The sequence below is a fragment of the Leptonotus elevatus genome, chromosome 6 (assembly GCF_054856555.1).
Source record: "Leptonotus elevatus isolate MCC_2025b chromosome 6, RoL_Lele_1.0, whole genome shotgun sequence".
NCBI classification, from domain to species: domain Eukaryota; kingdom Metazoa; phylum Chordata; class Actinopteri; order Syngnathiformes; family Syngnathidae; genus Leptonotus; species Leptonotus elevatus.
The window spans coordinates 2783501-2808133 of NC_141244.1; the positions used below are offsets into that span (position 1 = coordinate 2783501).

Genomic DNA, 24633 nt, shown 5'->3' on the forward strand with positions numbered 1-24633 from the left:
TGGGGGGGGGGGGGGGGGGCTAAATGGGGTCAGAGGCGAGTTATAGCAATGGGAGAGCTGCTGGTGATTCAGAGGCTTGTGGATACTTTTCTATTCAGGAAAGACAAAATCACACTTTTTTTGCCCACACACCGGAAAAGTTTACTTGATGTACAGCAAAAGAGAATAAAGGCAAACAAAGGTAAACATGAGCTATACAGAAAAATATTCAAAAAAGTATAAAGCTTAATAGAAGTCAGACAGAACTGTAAACATAATGGGGATGCATGTACTTAAAAAGTGAGAGGTTATGCATTGTTTACTTATTGCATTTAATATTGACATATTGCATATTGGGAATAAAACTTCTCTCCTACAAGTACTGCTGCGACATGATCACAGCTGTTGGAATTAATGAAAAGATTATATTCTTTAATGGCCCACATATATAAACTGCTGTATAAACTATTACATGGAAACATAATGTGCATATTTTGCTCAGATTATTGTTGTTTGGCAAATGTTGGATTGCCAGGCTTTGTAAACTCTCACCCTGTATCCCCTAGCAGGAGGCTGCAACACTTTGATCTTGTCTAATTACTAGTAGAGAAGGCAATGTCATCATTATTGTTCTTTAGGTAAACATTCAGAAAATATAATTAAACTCTGTGGGCTAAATATTGCTTATTATTACAGCTATAATTACAATTCAGTGGATTTATTAGAGGCTTTGTGATTCAAATAACTGCAGTGTTTGCGAAGATTTGTATTTTGTGAGCAACTTTCAGTCATGATTGACTGTTTACACTTAATTCAGTAATAAGTTGTGCAAACTGTAATGCACTGTAATTACTGCCTAACTGCTATAAAATCATTGTTGTACCAGCAAGTCAGTCACTATCAAGCGCATTTCTGAGGCGGGATATTTGTGTGTGTGTGCTTGTGTGTGTGTGTGTGTTCCCTTTCTCTGTGGGACCGTTTATCTCAATGGTTTATGCAGCAGAAAAAAGAGAGAAAACTATTGCGTCTGCAGTGTGGAAGTGGAAGGTCCCTTATTCCCCCATGGCATCAGGATTCTTTGTATGTCTGCGGGCCTGCTAAAGGCTGCTGAGAATGTATTGAGACAGCGGGCAGCTTGTCTTTACCAGTGTAATCGACAGGTGAGCGGGCTTGGGTCATATTGATGCCTCCCGCTAGTCTTAACTTGCTACTTGATGAGCAATCACTCTGCCTCCTGCCTCTTCCTGCTGTTCATTGTTGTGCAACTATCTGGGTGTGCACATGTTCATGATTGCATTTGAACATATGCAATCACCGGGGAATGTGGGAGAAATATCATGGGGTGAATTATGAGACACTCAGTCAGTGTTGTGAATATATGTTGCACTCATTTGAAGTTAATTTAGGTAGGCAAGAGAGATTAACGGGACATGAATAGCTAATAATGCAAATCACAACAATTCTCACACATGGGGATGTAAGTCTGTGATGACGATCACTCATAGGAAAGATAATGAGATCGATCCAATAAGCAATGTTTTTTTGTTTTTTGTTTTTAACTTTATTAGGGTGTGTTATAGTTGGTTGTTCTGCTTTAAACCTCTCAACCTGTAAATTCAAGGATCATGTAATATTTTTGTTCCAAAGTGGAAATACTGTTATGACTGCGTAAACAAGACTTGCAATATTATATTATATTATATATAAAAGTCACAGTTCGGATGGATCATTTTTTTGGGAACAGCAAAAAAAAGAAAAGATATATACTTTATCTTCATTTATTTTGTAAAACATTTTTTCCCTATTAAGTTTTAAAAAATCTATTCAAAATATGTCACGGTGGGCACAGACTAAACTCACACAGACAAGACTACTAACCAGGATGAGGTGCGACAGCAAACAAAATGATCCAACAAGAACTGAACAGAAACTAAATACAAACAAACTGACAAGACAACGAGAGACACCAAGACAAGACACAAGTGGCTGGGGGAGATGATTGGACGACACAAGGGAACAGGTGGACACGAAACCATAATGAGAAAGCCATGAACCACAACAAAAGATATAACATGAAGCAAAACCAAATACGAAACCAAACAATTACGCATCATGACAAAATGTCTAATATAGCCATTTAAGATTTACAACACAACTTTCAGTACAATACAGTACAGTATTGCATTCACTCGAAAGCAACATGATCAGTCCACATTCACTATAACATACACACTTGTGGATAACATAGGTCACATGTATGGGAGCATTTGGCAATTTGGGGTGAAATTAGTCCTCAAATTAATGATAAAGGATTTTTCTGGCTCTTCTCCCGACACCAGTATTTCACACATGTCAAGGAAGCTGGAAACGTACTCAACAGGCCACCTACGCTAAGGCTAAATTAAAAATGAAGCATTCCAAATAATACATTGACGCCAATGCAAAATTGCAAATACCCTTAGTGGGCTTTTACTTTGAAGTTGGCCTTCGGGGTGGCGTGACTGCTAACTTGACTTCCCTTTTTGACGTTTTGGCTTACATTACAGAAGTTTTGATTGAAATTACATATTTTCTACTAGTATCATAATGCCATCCTGAAAGTATATTTAATCGCTAACTTAGGACGCTAAGACGGACGCAAGTTAGTTATGCCGTCATTGTTTAGTACGACACAAATCTCCGACGTTAGTGGCTAGCAGCTAGCTTTTAGAATAAGCAACGATTGCCTTGCTGGTACGGTGGCCCTGAAGTGCAAAACGCAAAAAGGGCTGGCAACAGTAATGAGTGACAGCTGTTACCTGTCTTGCTTTCTTTACTTATTTTTCAATATTCTTTACCAACTGGCTACTTTGTAAAACACTCTCCATGTTTAACTCTTTGACCGGCAAAAACGTTTAATAACGTTTAGTAAAATCCAAATGAGTGCCGCCAAAGACGTTAAAAGACGTTCACTATGTTTTTTTGTTTTTTGTTTTAAAACGGGTGGAGGAAAGCCTTGGCAAGCTGTGCTGAAATTATCAAGCAGGTAGAGTTAGTATAATGATTATTTTTGGGCACTAGATGGCAGCGATGACTCTCTTTGGACAAGATCGGGTAGGCGTCAGTAGAAGACGTGAGGCGGAGCTAGAGTGTTGAGGGGAGAATGGCTGAGGAGGCGAAAATGGCGACCGGTTGCAAGCAGTTCACGCTTGAGCATTTTTTTCAAAGACGAAAAGCATCGACCAATGCTAAAGAGCACATTGATGATGATGATGGTGACTCCGAGGTTGACGCCGAAGTTGGAAGCGTTGACGCCGAAGTTGGAAGCGTTGACGCGGCGGCTTCGATCGCGTCGTAAAGCCTCACCGGCTAGCGATGCTAAAGCCGAAAAACGAGCACTTCTGCACAGGCGGACGTTCAATCGGACGATGAAGAGTACCCCGAGTCCAATGCATATTCATCGGAGGAGTGGGTACAGTGTGATCACGGAGAAGACACTGGTTCTGGACTACGATGCCACCATGAATGGAGTGGATAAGATGGATCCGAACATCTCTTACCACCCGGTATAGGAACTGAAGGACATGAGGAAGCCAGACGTAACACCAGGTCACCGTATCATGATCCTGAGAGTAGACTTGATGACAACATGGCCAAACACACACTGCAGTATATACCTGCTACTCCCCGGAAAAAAAGGCCGGCAAGAAAGTGCACGCGAAGAGGCAATCGCAGTGAAACTAATCTGTGGTGCAAATCCTGCTGCGTCCCCTTGCACGCAGGGGAGTTTTACACAATATACCTCACAAAAAGAAAAACTGTGTAGTTGAAAAATCCACACAATTCTAAATAGTACCACAGTTGCACAAATTTGTAAATAGTTTGCCAAATTGTTTTGTCAAATTGTTACACTGTTGAATGTAAATAAACGTATTTTGCTATCAAAAAACACTTTTTCATTGTTGGTGGTAGTGTTTTACAGAAGTAAAGCACTGTTTAGATGTTTGTGGCATCATTCATGGAAAAAAAAAGGTGTCAAATTCACTAGACTGCATGAAATAATATCGTTTCACAAAAAGCTTGATTTCTCCGTATTTTGGTCCAAAACAGAGCATTTGGATGAAACTAACCTATTTTCTATTGTTGATTACTGAAAAACGGAAAAAGGTAAAAACAAACTTTTCTTTCTGATGAAAGATGAAAGTTCAATCTTTTATTTGGTAGTATCTATGTTTCCATAGTCCAAACACAACATTTTCTGTGGACCTTGAAAGATCAGTCAAAATGCTTAAATCAGCTGGCACCCACACATCCTCTTTTCTGAAAATGCTTGGCAGTCAAAGAGTTAAAGGAAGAGAATGTGCCTTAAATTGCACTTTGACGTATTTTCATTATATATATATATATAAAAAAAGACAACTAGAGCATTGTCTTCATTTATTTTATAAAACACTTTTGACAATTAAAAAAAAACATTCAACTCAAAATGTCAAATATAGCCATTTAGATATTAAGAACAAAACTTCAAGCATTTAATACCTTGTTATTTTACACATGGACCATATATAAAATAATAATGTTTCTGCCTCATATTGCACTTAAAGTTAGGTTCCTAAATCCTAAACTACCACATTAAGTATTTTGATTTGATTTTTGCAATTTACAAAATAAATCAAGACAAAAGTAGTTCTTTTTTTACATTTGTTTTGCTGATCTGAAAAACGATCCGAGCCGAGACTTAAATCCTTGATCCGACCCATGAATTTTGTGTTCTGTTGCACCACTAATAATTAGTGATTACTAAACCTACTATAATATTTAAAAAGAAATGTACATTGATGTGACAGAACATATATTTTTTGTATATTATTGAAATCAATAGTGGGTTTTTAAATGATTAGTTCACCACTAGATGGCGCTAAAGATTACACACTGTGGCTTTAAGCCTATCTGTATAACATGCATAATATGGAACATTTTAAACAATAAACATGGATTTAACATTTTGTCTGCTCTCATACTCAATGTTTTCATGTTACGTATGAGAAGTTATCCTGCCTAGACTTGAGAGGTTTGGGGTGTCTGTGAATATATAGAATGTGTATTGTATGGAAGAGTGCCTCTGCATCTATAAATAACAATGCCAAGGTATACTCATGTACATTACCTGTGTTCCCTGCGAGACTGTTTGCAAAAAAAAAAAGAAAAAAAGTGCATGTTACTGATGTTAGCATAATGCTGCACACCTCAGAAAACATGATTTGAAATCTTCACAGCTAAGTGATGTTTTATTAGTGGATATATCTGCTTATGTGTGTAAGAAAAGTGCATCTGGTAGGGGCTTCATAGAAAAAGTGCTTAAATCAGATTAGCTAGCTTGACTACCCCAGAGGTTCTGGTTCTGGCTTCGCACACACTAACGCTAATCTGCTGATGGCTTCTGTTGCTCCTGTGCTCGGGGGTCTGTTGCAACACCACGGGATGCTCAAAGGCTGGGTGCAGGTAAAAGAGTTAGAGCAAGTGGGAGTAAATGTGAGCATGAGTAAGATGAGGACGGCGACAGAGCATGTATGATGAATGGTGTTTAAAGGCTGAGAATTCAATAGAGTAGTTTGTGTATGAAATTTTATCTTCCAATAGTCTACTATATCAAAGCTTGTGAAGAATGTATTGCGTTCCTTTCAAGCCTTGTGGAAGATAGATACGGTTAAAAATAGGAACTTGAAGACAATAGACCAGTGGTGGGCAAACTCGGTCCTCAAGGGCCGGCGTCCTGCAGGTTTTGGAGGTTTCCCTGCTGCAACGCAACTGATTCCAATCAACAGGATCGTTACCAAGCTTATGCAGAGCTTGCTGATGAGCAGATCATATATCAGCTGTGTTGGAGAAGGGAAACATCCAAAACCTGCAGGACACCGGCCCTCGAGGACCGAGTGTGCCCACCCCTGCAATAGACTATAAGTAAATTTTAAAAATTTAAGTTAACTTTCACATTATACATTGTTACACAATGGTGTGTGTTGACCTTTTCGAGCTTCATGCAAATGCACAAACTCAGATTTGCACTGTGAAATAAAAACGAGTCCGGTTGCAACACATTGCAAAGACATACAGTGTTTTTTAAGTTGAGTGTGAGTACCTACTAATGTCATAGACTCAAAACAACAGCAAAATTTGGGCTAAAAATACACTCCCAAATGGCACAAAGCTGACATTTCACGCAAGAAGTCACATTGTCTCACAATACCTCAGTTCAGTGAGCATCAAAGGATTAACGATGTACCCCTGTTTGTTTTTAAATTGCTTTTTTGCAACACTTCCAAAAGAAGAATCAACCTCAGCATGGGATGTTAAGAATACTGAATATATATATATGCACCTTTATTTACTGTTTAGGATCTAAATATATTTAGTGGTTATTTGCATTGGCTGTGCACTTAACTAAGGCTTTATGATGTACAATTTTTACAACTTGATTCTGAAATTGATTATTTCCATTTCCATTATTTACCATGGTTTAAAAAAAAAGATGGAATGATAGATTGAAAGAAAGAAAAATCCGGACATCAATGAGCAACCCTGCAAACTTATTTCTTAACTTTAGTTTTCAGGAAAAAATATATATACTTTGTACAAAAAAACAAATTCTAGATTAAATTCTAATGAGCACAGGGTCCATGTGACACACTTGACAGAAATATGCGTGGACATTTTTACTAGTATGCCGACCGAGATCATTGTCAACATGATGTGAGCACTTTAGTTTAGGGCAACTCTCTGCGCTATGAGTCATAGCAAATACTAATTGAATTAATGTATTTGTTTTGAGCAGATCAAGCAATATGACATATTCAAAAAATCCAAACATAGAAATATATTGTAACAAACGATCAGAAAATAGTCATAGCAAGAAAAAAAGACAAAAACATCATGTTAACCAGTGGCAATAAAGAAAGCTCAACATGTGCTACTCAAAAAGGAGTGGGAAGAAGATAACTACCCCATCCCACCCCTATCTTCCAACAAAATACACAACATTCATACAGCTTCCGCTTCCCTATTATTTATATTACCTCCATACAAGTCCTACTGGTCAATAGCATGTTAAAAAAAACAACGGAACAATATATACAGATACAGTACTATCTAAATAATAATTGTTAATATGTTGCAGCAATAAATAAAGCGATGCTTTGCCGCCCAGAGCCCATTTACACTCCTTTAAACAAAACCTTTCCTTTTAATGAAAACCAGGATGTATCGCGACTGATCCTGCATGTTTGTTGACTCAGAAGTCCCTTTTAATCTCGAGAGGTTTTGCGAGACTTCCCGTCACATTCATGAATGAACTTGGCTCGTGTGTGTTGTGTTGATTGTGCAGTGTGGCTACACACCACACACGGTACGTTCAAAACTGTTACTGCCGTGATTTTTTCTCTTCACATGTGGTGTCTCTCAGAGTTTGGAAGTCGGCTGACAATTTTAAAATCTTGCCGTGTGAACCAGGCTTTACTTTTATTAGCAACTTAGCTTCAATGTTTTGGATGATTCAAACCACCTTTAAAGATCACATATGCTAAGCGACAGGAGTGAATACACATTCTGTTTGTTTTATTTTAACACACATTTTACCGACCTGAAACACTGCCACTTTTCGATTCCCGCTCCCAGCCACGAACTCACAGCACGGCTGTAGCAATTTGAGGTTCTTCTTCTACGCGGTGTGTTTCTGTCTGGTTAGAAACATGACGCGCCACCTGGTGGCGTAACTGTGAAACTTAGATATCATTCACTCATTTGCTATTTGTTTTATTAAATTGAAGCGGAACTCTGGTCAGATGGAGAAAGATTGCCTCGACAGCACCTAACTTAATATGGCATTTCATGAATAACTACTAAGAAAAATTCAAGATACAGAAACAGAAATGTTTGTGTCAAATAGACAAGATCAAAATGTATATGAAGCTATAAAATATCAAGTGTAGAACAGAAGTGAAATAATATAATTACTCTTGAATCACAACAAAAATTGGTGACTGCTGTTTACCTATTCTCACCGGCACATGACATGCACAGACTGCACGTTTTAGTACAATAAATACAAAGTCTGAATGTTTGAGCAGGTGTTTGAGCAGAAACTATTGATTGGACCTGAAAACAAAATTTATATAAAACTAACACTGTCAAATAGCAATAGTATTTGTTGTAAAACTAACAAACCAGGAGCATGCAATTACAAAAAACAACAACACACAAGAAGTTGAAACTAAAGCCCCTCCCCCACTGAGTTGCGAACGTTGTCGAATTTTGAGGTTGTCGCCTGTGACATTACCGACATATTGCGAAATAATTGCGACGATTTCCGACGTCTTTGCGACCTTTGAGACGACGCGCGAATTTTGTGAAAAATAATGACGGCAACAAATTGCAACTAATTGAGACATATTTGCGACGTATTTGCCACTATTTCAGACTATTTACAACTAATTAAGAATCTTCGAGATTTCCTGGAGAAGCAGGTTGGGCTGGCAGCCCATATAAAAAGGTGCGCTGTCTCCAGCAATGTCACATAAATGTTATTAAACTACCACTACAGTAGGCTACATAAATCACTGTTCCAAAACGTTTTTGGTTTGTGTCCAACAAAACCAGCTTTGCCAAATTGTCCCAACTTTGTCTTATATATATATATATATATATATATATAAATATATATATATATATATAAATAGTTTATTATTATTATTTAGTATTGTTTTTTATTAAATAAACATAACCTGAAATTTGGTTGAAATTGATCCAAGGGTTCTGCCCTATTTTTGGTCACAAATTGGACCTTTATCCCAGAGTGTAAGCACAACAGAAAAACGTAAATGAATTATGTGTGAAGTAAATACAATATCCATCCATCCATCCATCATCTACCGTTTATCTGAGGTCGGGTCGTGGGGGCAGTAGCTTTCGCAGGGAAGCCCAGACTTCCCTTTCCTCAGCCACATCAACCAGCTCCTCCAACGAGATCCCAAGGCGTTCACAGGCCAGCCAAGAGACATCATCTCTCCAGCGTGTCCTGGGTTGTTCCCACGGCCACCCGCCGGTGGGAAACCTCTCCTGGGAGGCGTCCAGGAGGCATCCGAACCAGATGCCCGAGCCACTTCAACTGCTTCCTTTCAATGCGGAGGAGTAGCCGCTCGACACTGAGTCCCTCCCGGATCATCCTATCGCTAAAGAAGAGCCCGGATACTCTGCGGTGGAAACTCATTTCGGCCGCTTGTATCCGAAATCTTGTTCTTTCAGTCACGACCCACAGTTTGTGACCATAGGTGAGGGTAGGAACGTAGATCGACCGGTAAATCGATCGGTTGAGCTCCTTCTTTACCACAACGCACAGATACATAGTCACTGCAGACGCTACACCGATCCACCTGTTGATCTCCGGCTCCAACCTACCCTCACTCGTGAACAAGACCCCAAGATACTTTAACTCCTCGACTTGGGGCAGGATGAGCTCCTGCCCCAAGTGGAGGACACTCCACCCTTTTCCGACTGAGGACCATGGTCTCGGATTTGGAGGTGCTGATTTTCATCCCAACCGCTTCACACTCGGTTGCGAACCGTTCCAGCGAGAGTTCGAGATCACGGCTTGAAGAAGCCAACAGCACCACATCATCTGCAAAAAGCAGAGATCCAATGTTGAGGTCACCAAACCGTACCCCTTCAACGCCTCAGCTGCGCCCAGAAATTCTATCTATAAAAGCTATGAACAGAATCGATGACAAAGGGCAACCTTGGCGGAGTTTAACCCTCACTGGAAACAAATTTGACTTACTGCCGGCAAACTCTGACATCGGTCGTACAGGGACCGAACAGCCTGTATCAGGGGGCTCGTGCCCCGTACTCCAGAAGCACCCCCCACAGGACTCCCCAAGGGATACGATCAAACGCCTTCTCCAAGTCCACAAAGCACATGTGGACTGGTTGGGTAAACTCCCATGCACCCTCGAGGATCTTGCCAAGGGTGTAGAGCTGGTCTAGGGTTCCACGGCCCGGACGAAAACCACACTGCTCCTCCTGAATCCGAGATTTGACTTCCAAATGGACCCTCCTCTCCAGCACCCCTGATCCCTCTATAGACCCTCCGGTCCCCCTTCTTAAAAAAGGGGGACCACTACCCCGGTCTGCCAATCCAGAGGCACTGTCCCCGATGTCCACACGATGTTGTAGAGGTGTGTCAACCACGACAGCCCCACAACATCCAGAGCCTTTAGGAACTCCGGGCGGATCTCATCCACCCCCGGGGCCCTGCCACAGAGGAGCTTTCTAACCACCTCAGTGACTTCGACCCCAGAGATAGTGGAGCCCACCTCAGAGTCCCCAGACCCTGCTTCCTCAAAGGAAGACGTGTCAGTGGAATTGAGGAGGTCTTCGAAGTATTCTTCCCACCGATTTACGTCCAGAGTCGAGGTCAGCAGCACCCCATCTCCACTATACACAGTGTTAATGGCGCACTGCTTTCCTCTCCTGAGACGCCGGATGGTGGACCAGAATTTATTCGAAAACGGAAGTCGTTTTCCATGGCTTCACCTAACTCCTCCCATGTCCGAATTTTTGCCTCAGCGACTGCCAAAACTGCATTCCGCTTAGCCAGCCGGTACCCGTCAGCTCCCTCCGGAGTCCCACAGGCCAAAAAGGCCCAATAGGACTCCTTCTTCAGCGTGACGGCATCCCTTACCGGTTTGAGGATTGCCGCCACAACAGGCACCAACCACCTTAAGGCCACAGCTCCGATCAGCCGCCTCAACAATCGAAGCGCGGAACATGGTCCACTTGGACTCAATGTCCCCCGGCTCCCTCTTGACAAGTTCTGCCGGAGGTTGGTGTTTAAACTCTTTCTGACAGGAAATTCTGCCAGACGTTCCCAGCAGACCCTCACAATACGTTTGGGTCTGCCAGGTCGGACCAGCATCTTACCCCGCCATTGGAGCTAACACACCACCAGGTGGGATCAGTTGACAGCTCTGCCCCTTTTCACCCGAGTGTCCAACACATGTGGACGCAAATCCGACGACACGACTACAAAGTCGATCATTGAACTGTGGCCTAGGGTGTCCTGGTGCCAAGTGCACATATGGACACACTTGTGTTTGAAGATGGTGTTCGTTATAGACAGTCCAATAGCAAATGATAGAGTAGACAATATTATTGTACTCTTTGCGTGTTCAATATATTGAATGGTGAGATTCTGGTGAAGAAGTCCCTTTGCAAAGTTAATTAGTCAGAAGCCTCTGATCACACAAATGAAGACACCCAAGCAGTGATCTGTTCAAAAGTGTGTCTCCTCCTCCAGCACACAGCACATTTATTAAAAGTCAGTGAATACAAGAAAATCCCTCTCCCCTCCCATGAGCAAGTTCCCATAGGTACAAATCAGATTAGACTTGAAGAGTAGTAAATCAGCCTGTCCTTGGACTCTCTTCGACCGGACAGAGACTGGTACCAACTATACTCCCCTTAGATAATATAAAAAAAAAAAACTGTTACCTTTCTCTTTCCCAGGCAAGAGAGACAGATAAGAATACAATAGACAGTACTATTCATTGAACTATACTGAGTTAACATAATTATACCTACATCTACACAGTTATAACTAAATTCAAAACGGTTAAAATATAAAATAAAACAGTAAAAATGTTAACAATGTTAACATTCCTTCAATTGGGCTCTAAAAAGAGCCCAAAACAAACATTTTTACAAAAAGATGCCAGCAGGATCCTCGTCCCTCTCATTGGATAGAAGACATGAATGGTTTAGCAAAAGCCACCATCATATAAGACGACTTATTTTGTACATCCTGTTTTTCAATAGCAGTGGTAATAAGTCTTTGGCAAAGAGAACGAATACATGGTATTAAACAACATCCACAAATCGTTAATAACGCAGTGAAAACAGCCGCAGATATCAAAATTGAGGAAACTAAAGCTTTATAGCGGCCATATACATTCATCCAATTATCCCATACAGAAGTATCTACACCGGATGGCTCTTTAATTTTCTTATTGAGTGTTCGCAGCCCTTCAATTGCAATTGTCAGACTTCCATCTGGAGCAGTATTGTTAGGAATAAAAGTGCAACACTGATCTCCAAACATTGAGCAAACTCCGCCCTTTTCTGCCAGTAACATATCTAGTGCAATTCGATTTTGGAATGTCATCAAAGATGTAGCGGCTAACTGGCTGCGTACAGCCTCAAAGCCAGACTGAGTCCAATTTCCTAGCCTTTGTACATTATAATGTATATAATTAATTCTATCTACGTTTTTGTTAATGGCGCACCACCAGCAAATTATAGATTCGAATCCTGAGAGTACTTGATCAGTTAATTTGTATTCATCTGGCACACCTCTTGGTACTCCAATTGCATCAATGTAGGTGGGAACATTCTGCTATTGCCAAGAATGTCGTTTGGTCCTCTGAAAAGAAGGAGGTTTTGGTTCCCAATTATCAATCATTTGTAAAAGGTTATCAATAGAGATGGGGTAGATTTGTACTGGCATGAGAAGGGTTATGAGGGCACAATATCCTTTTGTATTTAAAGGCAACTTATCAAATATTCTGTTATCGCCACACCACCAGTATATGTCCGCCCTGGATCGCGGTTGGAACTTCTGTCCCACATCTACTATTGACACGCACTGAGTGATGTGATTTAGTTCCCCCAATTGTTCTCCAGTACCTGTCATTTTAATACATGAAAAATTACCATTTGCAACTGTGTTTGAAAATATTGGTTTAGTTTTCTGCCAATCGACGAGGGGATACACCTTATCCCATTGCGAGCATTTGACATTGGGGACAGTCTTATTCATTAGTTCCATTACACAGTGATCATCTATTTTAGCCGGAATGATTCTCAATAAAGGACGCGGACCTACACATACCACACAGTTATTTTTATCAGAGGCACGAGCCGCTTCGTTCGCCAATAATAGCCAATTGTTACTGCCCCCGGAAAATCCTGTTGTAACACGGAACCTCTCAACTATCCCATCAGTCGGTACGCTGAACGCCTCCACCCCGCTCTCCATTGTGTAGTTAGTCATTTTTGGCTGTTCTAACTTACTCATTGTCTTATTTACGCATACTAAAATGGGAAAATATGGGTCATGTCCGGAAAACCAGGCCCACAACAAAAATCCAAAACAGGAGGCGTTATCAAGTGTTGTATTAGGCGACCGTAAATTTCCTTCAGGAAAAGCAAAGGTCATATCGAGTCGACCCCCTATTTTTCGCAATGTTATTCTTTTGCTAAAGAAGATTGCCTCCTCACTAGTTCCCGGACGCCAGTATCGTCCATCCTGTGTTGTTATTAGAGCATTCCAATCTCGTTGTACATGTCCTGTCAAATACCACCAGTATTTTATCCAATCCCCCCCCCCTTAGTCTGTCTCCCCCTGCCAAATCCCTTCAAGGATTTAATAGGAATTTTAACAAAAGTGTTTGTATTTGGAGCAACTGTCACAGCAATTGATTTATCATAAATCCAGAATATGACCCAGGGATTATATGGAAAATTAATATTTTGCTTAATACGATACGTTGTAGTTACGTTCAAAGTTGTGTCAAAGGGCTGACAGAAATACCAAGTCAATATGAGAAGAAATGTCGCGATGCAGCAGACGGATATGTGTTCCCGCTTTGAAGCCATCTCGTGATGAAGTTCTTTGTTGAATGAAAAGAGTGTGTGTCAGTTTTTCTCTTCGATTTGTATTACGGGGTAGACTGCCCGCAAATGTGACTCTTCGTGGAATGATTGCCCAGGAAAAGGCACTTGATCTGATCTCAGTTGACTGATGTCCTCAAACGGCAGCTCCGGAACCGGGCACGGATTCAGCTGACGTGGCTCCCAGGTCGGGACATCCGGTGATCGCAGGTCGGATTGCTGAGCCAGCGGGTGTCCCGGCCGGCCTGGTGGATGACAGGTGGTACCAGGTGTCCCCCTTCTTATGCAAGCGCACTGCACAAGACGTTCTTTCTGTCACACGGTGCGGACCGGTCCACCTGGGAAAAAAACACTTTCTCTTAGTTACCTTTAACCACACATATTCACAATCATTTATTTCTAAAGGAGCAACTGGCCACTTTTTTGTTAGCTTAGAAAATGTAGATACTAATTGTTTTAGTACTGGAGGTCCTTCAATGTGTGACTCTTCCAGCAGCGTATTTGGAGCCGGAAATGGTCTGTTTTTGTGACCTTCAAATGGAGTCCAGCCTTTAGCTGAGTTTAATGACATTCGCACATTCATTAGTGCAATAGGAAGGGCTTGTAGCCAATTCAAATTTGACGAGGCCAGTGCTTTAGTTAATTGTTCTTTAATATTTCTATTCATTCGCTCAACCTGTCCTTGAGATTGAGGATGATAAACTGACCCAAAAGTATGTCTTAGCCCCAATGCTTTTTCTACTTCCTGTAGATGTTTATTTTTTAAATGAGTCCCATTGTCTGATCTAATTTTCCTGGGAAACCCATGTGATGGTATGTAATGATTAATCAAATGTTTTACCACAACCTCTGCTGTTTCAGATTTACATTGATATGCCTCCGGCCATCCGGAAAAGGAATCCACAATTACCAACAAATATCGGTATCCTTCCACTGGTTTAATCATATCTGTAAAATCCATTGAGATTACTTGTCCTGGAGCAGTCACTTCTGGATCATGAGTGCCAGGAGGATGTTTAGATGTCATTTTACTGTTAAATTTGTTACAAACACTGCAGTCCTGCAGTTCATTTTTAACAATTTGTCTCATGTAAGGATGCCACCAGTTACATAATCGTCTCATTATTTCCTCTGTGCCAACATGGCACAGTCCATGGGCTTCAGAAATTAGATTTTTTAGTTGTTTCTGCGATGGGATATATTTACCTTCTTTCCGCCATATACCTGTTTCATCCTTTTGTCCGCCTTTTGCCAGCCACACACTCTGTTCTTCCGGACTGGCCTTCTCCTGCCACAGCTTAATTGTTTCTATGGTTAGTTCTTGTCCTAATTCACCTTCGCTCACCATCAATTGAAGTGTTGGGCTGTAGCCCGCTGCTTGTTTTGACGCCTTGTCTGCTGAATCATTTCCTTCTGACACAAAATCATTCTTTTTTGAATGTCCCTTACATTTAATCACAGCTACCGCTTTAGGCAATAGCAAGGCGTCTTTCAAATCAAAAATATCTTGATGGTGTTTGATAGGTGACCCTGAAGCAGTCATGAAGTCATTTCTTTGCCATTCTTTTATGGCTGTGTGTATCACTATGTGTGCATACGCCGATGTTTATGTTTACAGTGTAAAATGTTTACAGTCTTATCTTTTGCTATTTTTAGTGCAGCTGTCACTGCCACTATTTCTGCTCTTTGAGCTGACTGTGGCCCTGTGAGTCTATCTGCCACTATCAAGTCAAAAGTTGTTCCAATCATCTGTGTTACTGCAAAACCTGACTGGAGTCCATCATTACCCTTAAAACAACATCCGTCAGTAAATAACGTCATTTCTGCGTCGTTTATTGGGATGTCATAAAGGTCATTTCTCAGTGAGTTTTCTTCCAAAACACGCTGAGTGCAGCAGTGGGATTGTCCCTCCAACATGCCTTCTGCCATGTTAATTCCTTCATGTACAAACAAAATGTGAGGTTGTGTCAGGACTGATTCAATCTTTCTCTGTCGTCCCCCCGTCATAATAAATGCTTGGCTGGTTATGTACTGCACTGTACTATGTGATGTACGTACTGTCAGCGGGTGATGTAGCACAATATGAGATGTTTTCTGAATCAAGCGAGCTAGTGCTGAAGCAAAAGCTGCAAAAGAGGATGACGTTGTTCATATTTCTCAAGAGGTGTTGATGCATAAAGACAAACATGTCTATTACCATCTTCCCCCTTCTGAAAAAGAACAGCCGACACACTGCTGGATTTTTCAGAAACATCAAGGAAAAACATTTTTGTGTAATCAGGGACGACGAGAGCCGCTGCTGATGACAAAAACTGTTTCAGCAGAACAAAAGAGTTCTCAGCAGCTTGTGTTCAATTTAGAACATGTGACAGGTTTCTCATTCCTTTTTCATTCACTAATTGTCTGAGAGAGTGAGTCAGTTCCGCAAAATCCGGAACATGATGTCTGGAGTAGTTACACAGACCCAAAAAAGCCAACATTTGTTTCACATTTGTCGGTTTGGGATGATGCAAGATGTCATATTTGTGTGACGGAAAAATACCTGTTCCACGCTTTGATATAAGTCGACCCAAGAAGGAAACCTGAGGTCGGGCAATTTGGAGTATGTCTTTGGAGCACTTCAAGCCCACCGAAGCCAGGTGGCTCGAAAGGAGCTGTGTAGCTTGTAAGCGGGACTCCTCAGATGGTGCAGCTAGGAGTAGATCATCCACATATTGCACCAAAAGAACATCAATAGGAAGTTGGAGAGTTGACAGCAGCTGTCGAAGGGAAGCATTGAAAACTCCAGGAGACAACACAAAACCCTGTGGTAGCCGGATATAGGAGTAACACTCATCATTCCACGTAAATGCAAAATACTTCTGCATAGACTGGTGAAGAGGGATACAATAAAATGCATTTGCAAGATCAATGCAGGTGAAATGTGTATGCAATGGGGTAATTTGTGACAGCGCAAAATGCGGATTTGGCACCGGGAGTGCAGGTGTCAAAACTTTAGCATTAATAGCTCGGAGATCATGCACCATTCGAAATTTACCAGTATTTTTCTTTTCTACTGGGAGAATAGGAGTATTATAGGTAGACTTATCAATTTTACAAAGGACCCCCGCTTTCAGCAAACCCTCAATTGTTACTGAGATGCCAAGTCGCCCTTCATTTTTCATTTTGTATTGTTGCACCCAAACGGGGTCATGTTTTAATTCAAAAGTTACTGGAGCAACATTACACAGGCCCACATCAGTCGGGTCAGTAGACCACAGTGCAGCAGGCAAGGTTTTCAACATGTCACCAGCAAACTCGCTGTCAGATGTCTCCCTTCCATGATGCCGATCCAAAAGTTGATGTTCTAAAACAGACATGGAGGCAAACAAATCAGATTTAATCCAGTAGGCATCAAGAGATTTGGAATACAATAAATCTGTGTGTATAGAGTGTTGCCAATCAGTTGCTCTTGTGCAGGCCAGGACAAATGGACCCAAATCTTTTGCCGTATGCCGGGATGATACCATCAGTGAAATATGAGGATGACATGCCAGCATAGATTCATCAGGTGGCTCCGCCATCTCGTACCATCGAGATTGTTCTTCAGTCAGATTAACAGAAAATGCCACGCCGGGTTTTCCTGCAAACAAATCACCGACACGCAACTCCCAGGCGTTGTCAACAACCGTACTGAAAGCTTCACTGTATATCTCATCACTTCTCCTGTCATAGAATAATGTGCAATGCATACAGTCAGAAACCATCTCATATGATCTTAGATTTCTCACCCAAGAAGACCATAGTTTCCAAAAATTCTCAGCGTCCCTCCAGCCGGAAGAATCAGTGTCAATCTTTGCCCAGTAGATGTCAGCAGGGGTGCATGTCATGGCGTTTTGAGGGATCACTGCAAACTGGGTGGAGACGTTGGAGGTGGATTCACCATTACAGTGATAAGTGTGTCCGTCTGGGAACTGAAGTGTAATTCCGTCCGGCCCACACTGGATCAATGGAGCAGTTTTTATGAGAAGATCCCTTCCCAAAAGATTCACAGGACAGTTCGGAGCATAGACAAATTCGTGCAAAAAAGTCCGTGAGAAGCACTGTGTGTGAATCGGAGATGTCATATGCAAAACAGTCTGTTCTCCCTTAAATCCAACGAGCGAAATACCATCCGTGGTGAGCGTACTGTCAGGTGGCAACTTCATAATGGTAGAATGACGAGCTCCAGTATCTACCATAAATGAAAAAACAGTTCCGCCTACCGTCATGTCAATCATTGGCTCCTGCATGCCATGACATGTGAATCCAGGATCCAGTCATTGCGGAAACTGTCCACCAGGTGGCGGCAGGAGCTGCTGATAAGGCACAGGAGGGTATTGTTGTTGTTGTGATGCAGTCGGGCGTGTGGAAGGGCCCCATGAGTCACGTCCCCTTTGCCGGTAGGAGCCTCGTCCTCTCTGTTGACGCCTCCCCCTGCTTCGCACACGTGGGAACTGCCGGCAGGCATTTGCCCAGTGCCCAGAACGGCCACAACTGAAACACTGGTCTTGGTTAGGAAAAGGCACTGACTGATACAAAACACACTCTCCCATGACATTATCAGATGATGACATTCCAGTAGAAGCCGGAGGAACAAAATCCTCCTCTTTTTTTTTTAAAGTTTGCAATTGTAGAATCGCCAATTGTTTTTCAGTATTTATATGTTTTTCATTTTTTGATTCGATATCTTTTGCATACCTTCTCAAATGGTGTTTCCGATGAGATAACCACCTGTCATGGTTGGTTCCAGGCAAATCCGGATTCGCGTCCATAGCCTGCACAATAGACTTAGGCACACCCCTTAACACCGCAGCTCGAAATATTTGTGAATACAGTGCAGAATCAGTTGGCAAATGGCCAGTCTTTAAAGAAAAGTCCACAAGAGCACGGTCAATGAACACCGCGGCCTCCTCGTCAACTTTTGGAGCAAACATCAAATCAGAAATGACAACTTCCGGGAGTGGGAACAATCCGCCAAGCGCTTCAAACAGCGTTAAATAATTATCACGTGATAATGCCTCACCGTCACTCAAAGATGGCATCTCTGAATTAGTCATCAACGCTTCGAGTTGAGACAGAGGACAAGCTTGTGTCAAAAGCGTACGCATATCTCCCGCAGTTAAAATCTGCCCAATCACCTCTCTCTGTAAACCGCAGCCAATTTTCCCCACCCGCCTGCAGCGGAGGAAGTTTTTTTACAAGCACGCACAAATCAGATGGCAAATAGGGTTTATATACCGTAGCTGAATTTCCGGTGGCTTGGTCCACCTTTGTCAACATGGGCGCTTGCAACCCTACTTTAGAACGGGTCACAATCTGTTTAGGAGGAGCCTCTGGGAGTTTATCGGTTACGCTAAGGTCACGTAGTCCCATAACGTCCCCAACAGCACATGTCAGATCAGCTAACTTTTTTTGAATCTCTACAATTTGATAGCTATTCGTCAATGCATTAGAAATTTCATTAGTCATGTCACGTTCATGTCGTTGAAACAATTCGTCACGTTCCGCCTTTAATAAGCGGTTTTCTTCTGTCAATTGGTCGTTTGCAGCCTCTTCAAAGCGAAAAAAAATCACACGCCATTTGCTACGAATAACCTGGGGCACTTCAGCCTGTCTAGTCAGTTCCAATTGAAAAGCACCCGCTTGGTTCAATTTTTCTTGCGGATCATCCTTCATTATCAATATTTCGTTTAATTTACTCTCCAATTGTTTCATAGAAGCGCTTACGCCAGCTGCTAAGCCATCTGCCGCGGCCTGCAAAATAGACCGAATTGGTCAAGAATTTGTATCACATTTACCACTATTCCAATCCACATCGAGATTACCACCATTTACCGTTAAAATCGGCGCTTGCAAATTCTGTGGTATTTGAACCGCAGTTTTGTACGGTAATTTAGTAAACGGCTTAATAGCTTCAAACAAATCACCCGTGAACTGCTTCGCAGATGCTGGAGGAGAAGTAATTTTAGCATCAAAATCAGCCACTATATCATTACCAGCATTTGTTAAAGCCCCCCGAGCGTTTTTTACGGAACTGCCCAAAGCCAACATTCTAGCATTGCTCATCATTTTATCCACTTTTTTCCGATTTTGTCTAACTCTCTTTCCATTCAAAGAAAATGCAAAAGTCTGACGTACCATTTTGTCCAGCGAAAGCTGTTTCTTTACGCATGCAAATTCCACTGCTTTCATCAAAGCTACCAAACAAACTGTGGATGTCAAAGGTGGAAGCCACCCTTTATCACAGCCCGCCGTTATCCAATCCATTATTAGCTTTTTCATTTTTCGTCGATGTTTTTCGGGCATTGCTTCGACTGCAACCTCAAACGCATTCTTAACTTGTGCATCCAAGCATAAATTCCGACTATGAACCGGAAGCACATTAAGGTCAAACCATTCGGTATCCCGGTCGAAATCGCCCTCCATTTGTAGTTTTTTTTTTTTTACCACTTCAGTTTATATTCTACTCAAGTAGTATTAATATTTATCAATGCAGTGACGTCTCACTTATAATATGATAGTTCAATAGGGTAAAATTATTCGACAACGTTAAACAATTTCACAAGAACAACACAGGCGCCCACAAAAACGCACACACATCACAGACTTTAAACATACATAAAATAATGAATCACGTGACCTATCGCTTGTACAAACAGCGGTCCTGTCCAACCCCCGCTGTGCCAAACTGTCTCTCAATACTGCATAATTTTTGCAAGGCGCCCGTTTAAAATAACTCGTCACGCGCTATCGAATTAAACCGTAGAGGAAAAAAGTAACCACACACGGTAATCCTTACCCAAAGAAACTGCTAAAGCAGGAGCGCCACTACAAAACAAAACCACGTAATCTATCGATCGCAAATACAGCGGTACAAAACCCAATCCCCGCTGCAATCAATCTGATCTCCCCTAACTGTTCAATTTCAACAGAGCGCGCAATTTTAAAATAACTTATTACGTGTAAATGGACGTTTTTAAACAGGCGTCATGAACTGCCCGCAAGCGGTCCTCACCAACAAAACTGCCGAGGCAGGCGCACTTTACCATAATCTCTGGAATTCTCAGTGGAAGAAAAAACAAATCTCCACGAAACCCCGCAATCCTCTTAATATTCATAAAACAACTATTATGGTCTAGCGAATCCTTGACAGCGAGACGTAATAAAACAAAACAAATTAATAAGCCGCTGCTTCATCCTGTTTCAAACTTGCGCACAACATTTCAGGTCAGCATATGCGTCACAAAATGCTCCACCCCCACGTACGTGTACAGTTCAATGTCGTAGGAAAAATCCCAAATCAAGGACTCCGCGTCCCTCTCTCAATAGAACGACATCAAACTACAACTTGTTCACACAGACCTCGTGTAAAAATTTAGACAATTTAGAAGACGAAAAACCGGCTATAGCGCCTCCAAACAGACAGAATTTCTCTACGTGGATAAAAATCTCCACTTACCGGAATTAATATGGCGCCAGAAATTCCGCCCGTCCGGGAACGCCGCAGCTTGTAAATCGTCAAAATATCTGCGTCACCATTCGTTAGAATTCAGCGTCGGAGGTCACCATTTGATAGAGTAGACAATATTATTGTACTCTTTGCGTGTTCAATATATTGAATGGTGAGATTCTGGTGAAGAAGTCCCTTTGCAAAGGTAATTAGTCAGAAGCCTCTGATCACACAAATGAAGACACCCAAGCAGTGATCTGTTCAAAAGTGTGTCTCCTCCTCCAGCACACAGCACATTTATTAAAAGTCAGTGAATACAAGAAAATCCTTCTCCCCTCCCATGAGCAAGTTCCCATAGGTACAAATCAGATTAGACTTGAAGAGTAGTAAATCAGCCTGTCCTTGGACTCTCTTCGACCGGAAGGCAAGAGAGACAGATAAGAATACAATAGACAGTACTATTCATTGAACTATACTGAGTTAACATAATTATACCTACATCTACACAGTTATAACTAAATTCAAAATGGTTAAAATATAAAATAAAACAGTAAAAATGTTAACAATGTTAACACAAAACACCGCTCGGGTTCTGATCGGGGGGGGCCGTTCCTCCCAATCACGCCTCTCCAGGTCTCACTGTCATTGCCTGTGTGAGCATTGAAGTCCCCCAGCAGAGCGATTGAGTCCCCAGAGGGAGCGCTCTCCAGCACACCCTCCAAGGACTCCAGAAAGGGTGGGTACTCTGAACTGCTGTTCGGTGCATAAGCACAAACAACAGTCAGGACCCGTCCCCCCACCTGAAGGCGGTGGGAGGCTATCCTCTTGTCCACCGGGGTAAACCCCAACGTACAGGCGCCTAGCTGGGGGGCAATATGTATGCCCACCCCTGCTCTGCGCCTCTGACCGTAGGCAACTCCAGAGTGGAAGAGAGTCCAGCCCCTCTTGAGAGGATTGGTACCAGAACCCTATCTAGTCTGAACTTCTCGGCCTCGCACACCAGCTCGGACTCCTTCCCTGCCAGAGAGGTGACATTCCATTCCATGTCTCCAGAGCTCGCTTCAGTAGCCGGGGGTCGGACCGCCAAGGCCCCCGCCTTTGGCTATCACCCAGCTTACTGTGCACCCGACCCTTTTGGCCCCTTCTACAGGTGGTGAGCCCATGGGAAGGGTGCCCCACGCTGCCTTTTCGGGCTGTGCCCGGCCGGGCCCCATGTCTATAGGCCCGGCCACCAGACGCTCGCCTTTGAGCCCTGCCTCCAGGCCTGGCTCCAGAAGGAGGCCCCGGTGACCCGCGTCCGGGCAAGGGAAACATTTTTCTAATGATTTTGTTTGTCATAAGCTTGGTCTGGTCCCTCACCTAGGACCTATTTGACATGGGTGACGCTGCCAGGGGCATAAAGCCCCAGACAACATAGCTCCTAGGATCATTGGGACACACAAACCCTTCTACCACGGTAAGATGTCGGCTCACGGAGGGGTAAATACAATATAATTTAAAAACAACAACTACAATTTGGTACAATTTGGTAATTTGGTTTGTCTTCAAAATTTGTCTTGACAAACTGGTTGACAACTTCTTTTTTGCTGTTGATATATTTGAACGCGTCCAAACGTGGGTTGTTAAACATGGGGTACTCTTAAAAAAAAGCCACCAACAAGTCTTTGTTCGCTGATGTCCACCTATATCTGGTCTTCTTCCTCTTTACGGGTTCAGTAGTTTCAGTAGAAGAAGACGAGTTACCTTGGACATCAACCGCAACCACGGCCTTCACGGCTGCAGGATCAGCTGGTTGAGACGGCCCAGCGGCAGCTCGCAGCGTCTTTACATTCCGTCTCGGCTGAAACCTGGGCACACTTGACGCCCTCCTGAAAAACCTCACGAGGGGTTTTTGCCTTCTCTTTGTGGCCATTTTTTTCTTGGTTGGCATGGATCTTGCGACTGTCGTGGCAGGTATAGATGCGTGGTGATCACCGTCGAATATGTTTGAGTTGTGCACATCAGGTGGGATGTTGAATAGGGTGCAATCGGCAATACTCCCCGAGCATGCACTGCTACACGCCGACGCTCAAATTTGGCTTTCAGAACACAAAAAAAATGGAAGGTTGGTTCAATAGGTGCTTTGATTGTGGATATGGTGGGCCAGCGTTTCATGTAATACAACAGACTAGTGCTTTTAGAAATCACGGCGCACGGGCAGAGCCTGACAAACAGCGAACACAAGCGCTCTCTGTGTAGTGCATGGAAGTCAGCTTGAATTTATGAACAGCAACCTAGGTAGGTCTTTGCTGACATAATTACGAGCAAATGCACATCTTGGTGAAACGATGGATTGTCGACAATGCAAAAAAAAATTTGCATTGTACATTATTATGTTATATACAGTATAAAATATAAGAAGTTATATAATATATAAGTTAGCATTGTATAATGTAACTATGGAACTAATAGTACAAACAAATTGACGAGACGACCTGGACAAGACACAAATGGCGAGCTGAGAGTCACTGAGAAATATATGAGACCTTATTGAGATGGCCAAAACTATGTTTAAGTGTGGGGAGGAGCTTCATTTAGTCAGGTCATGGCCATCTTATGACATCTAATGGCAATTACAAACCTGTTTCGATGTGTCAATTTACACTTTTGTACACTCAAAGACACGTCACAATGCACTCACTATCCATGTACTCACATATTCACACTCCAGTGGCGGTAAACTACCTATGTAGCCACAGCTGCCCTGGGGCAGACTGATTGAATCTAGCCTCACCAAGACGGGTACAGTAATTGTGGGCACCGCATCGGCCTGAAAAGATGCCGGCCCACCGGGCATCTTCCCTATATGCTAGACGGCCAGTCCAGTCCTGGTTGTCATTCAGAAATGATATAGCCAATGAGGACGCATTCCTTATAAAGCCCGCTCACTCTTGAAGTTTGTGCCAAGAGTCGCACTCAAAAACTCAAGCAGCTCAAGCGAGAAGCTGTTTTGCGATCAAAAAGTCATGCAGCTCAAACAAGAAAGCTGTCATCAAGGGCAAAAATCTAATCAGTTGGAAAGAAAAGAGAGAGCTGTAAACAAAAGTGACACAAACATTTTCATTTCAAAGTATTACTTTAAGATTACTCTTTTTTTTTTTGCTAGAGTTAGATTATAGCTCTCAAAGTCCAATTTTTTTGTTTGCAAGGTTTTTTTTGTTTTTTTGCACCAATCTGATTCCATACTGAAGTAGCACCTTAGTGTTGATGTGGAAAAAGTGGGTTGTATTTGAATAATTTTCTTGATTATAGTTGTCCCCGTTTTGGATTCAGAACTACAAAGATAGCTTTCAAATCCTGTCTACAGAAGTTTGTTGATGTTGGAGTTGAGACTGAAGCGACACGGGGTAAAATATTTAAAATGTCTACGCATATGCACTGCTTAGAGGGAGCAAATGGTCACGTTAGAATAATGCATGATAGGCTTTAGAGCAGAGTGGCAAGCT

General features: G+C 42.3%; 1 protein-coding gene and 1 pseudogene across 1 annotated transcript; both read right to left on the reverse strand.

Moving 5' to 3' along the window:
- Positions 1-8886: 8886 nt before the first annotated feature.
- LOC147171794 (uncharacterized) lies at positions 8887-22462 on the reverse strand (annotated as a pseudogene).
- On the reverse strand, positions 13845-18008 carry LOC147171795 (uncharacterized). Its single transcript, XM_086077756.1, has 2 exons — positions 16775-18008; positions 13845-13954 (listed from the first exon to the last, which is right to left on the reverse strand). The coding sequence occupies exons 1-2, from the start codon at positions 17946-17948 to the stop codon at positions 13845-13847; spliced, it is 1284 nt and encodes a 427-aa protein (XP_085933882.1). The 5' UTR covers positions 17949-18008.
- Positions 22463-24633: the final 2171 nt, after the last annotated feature.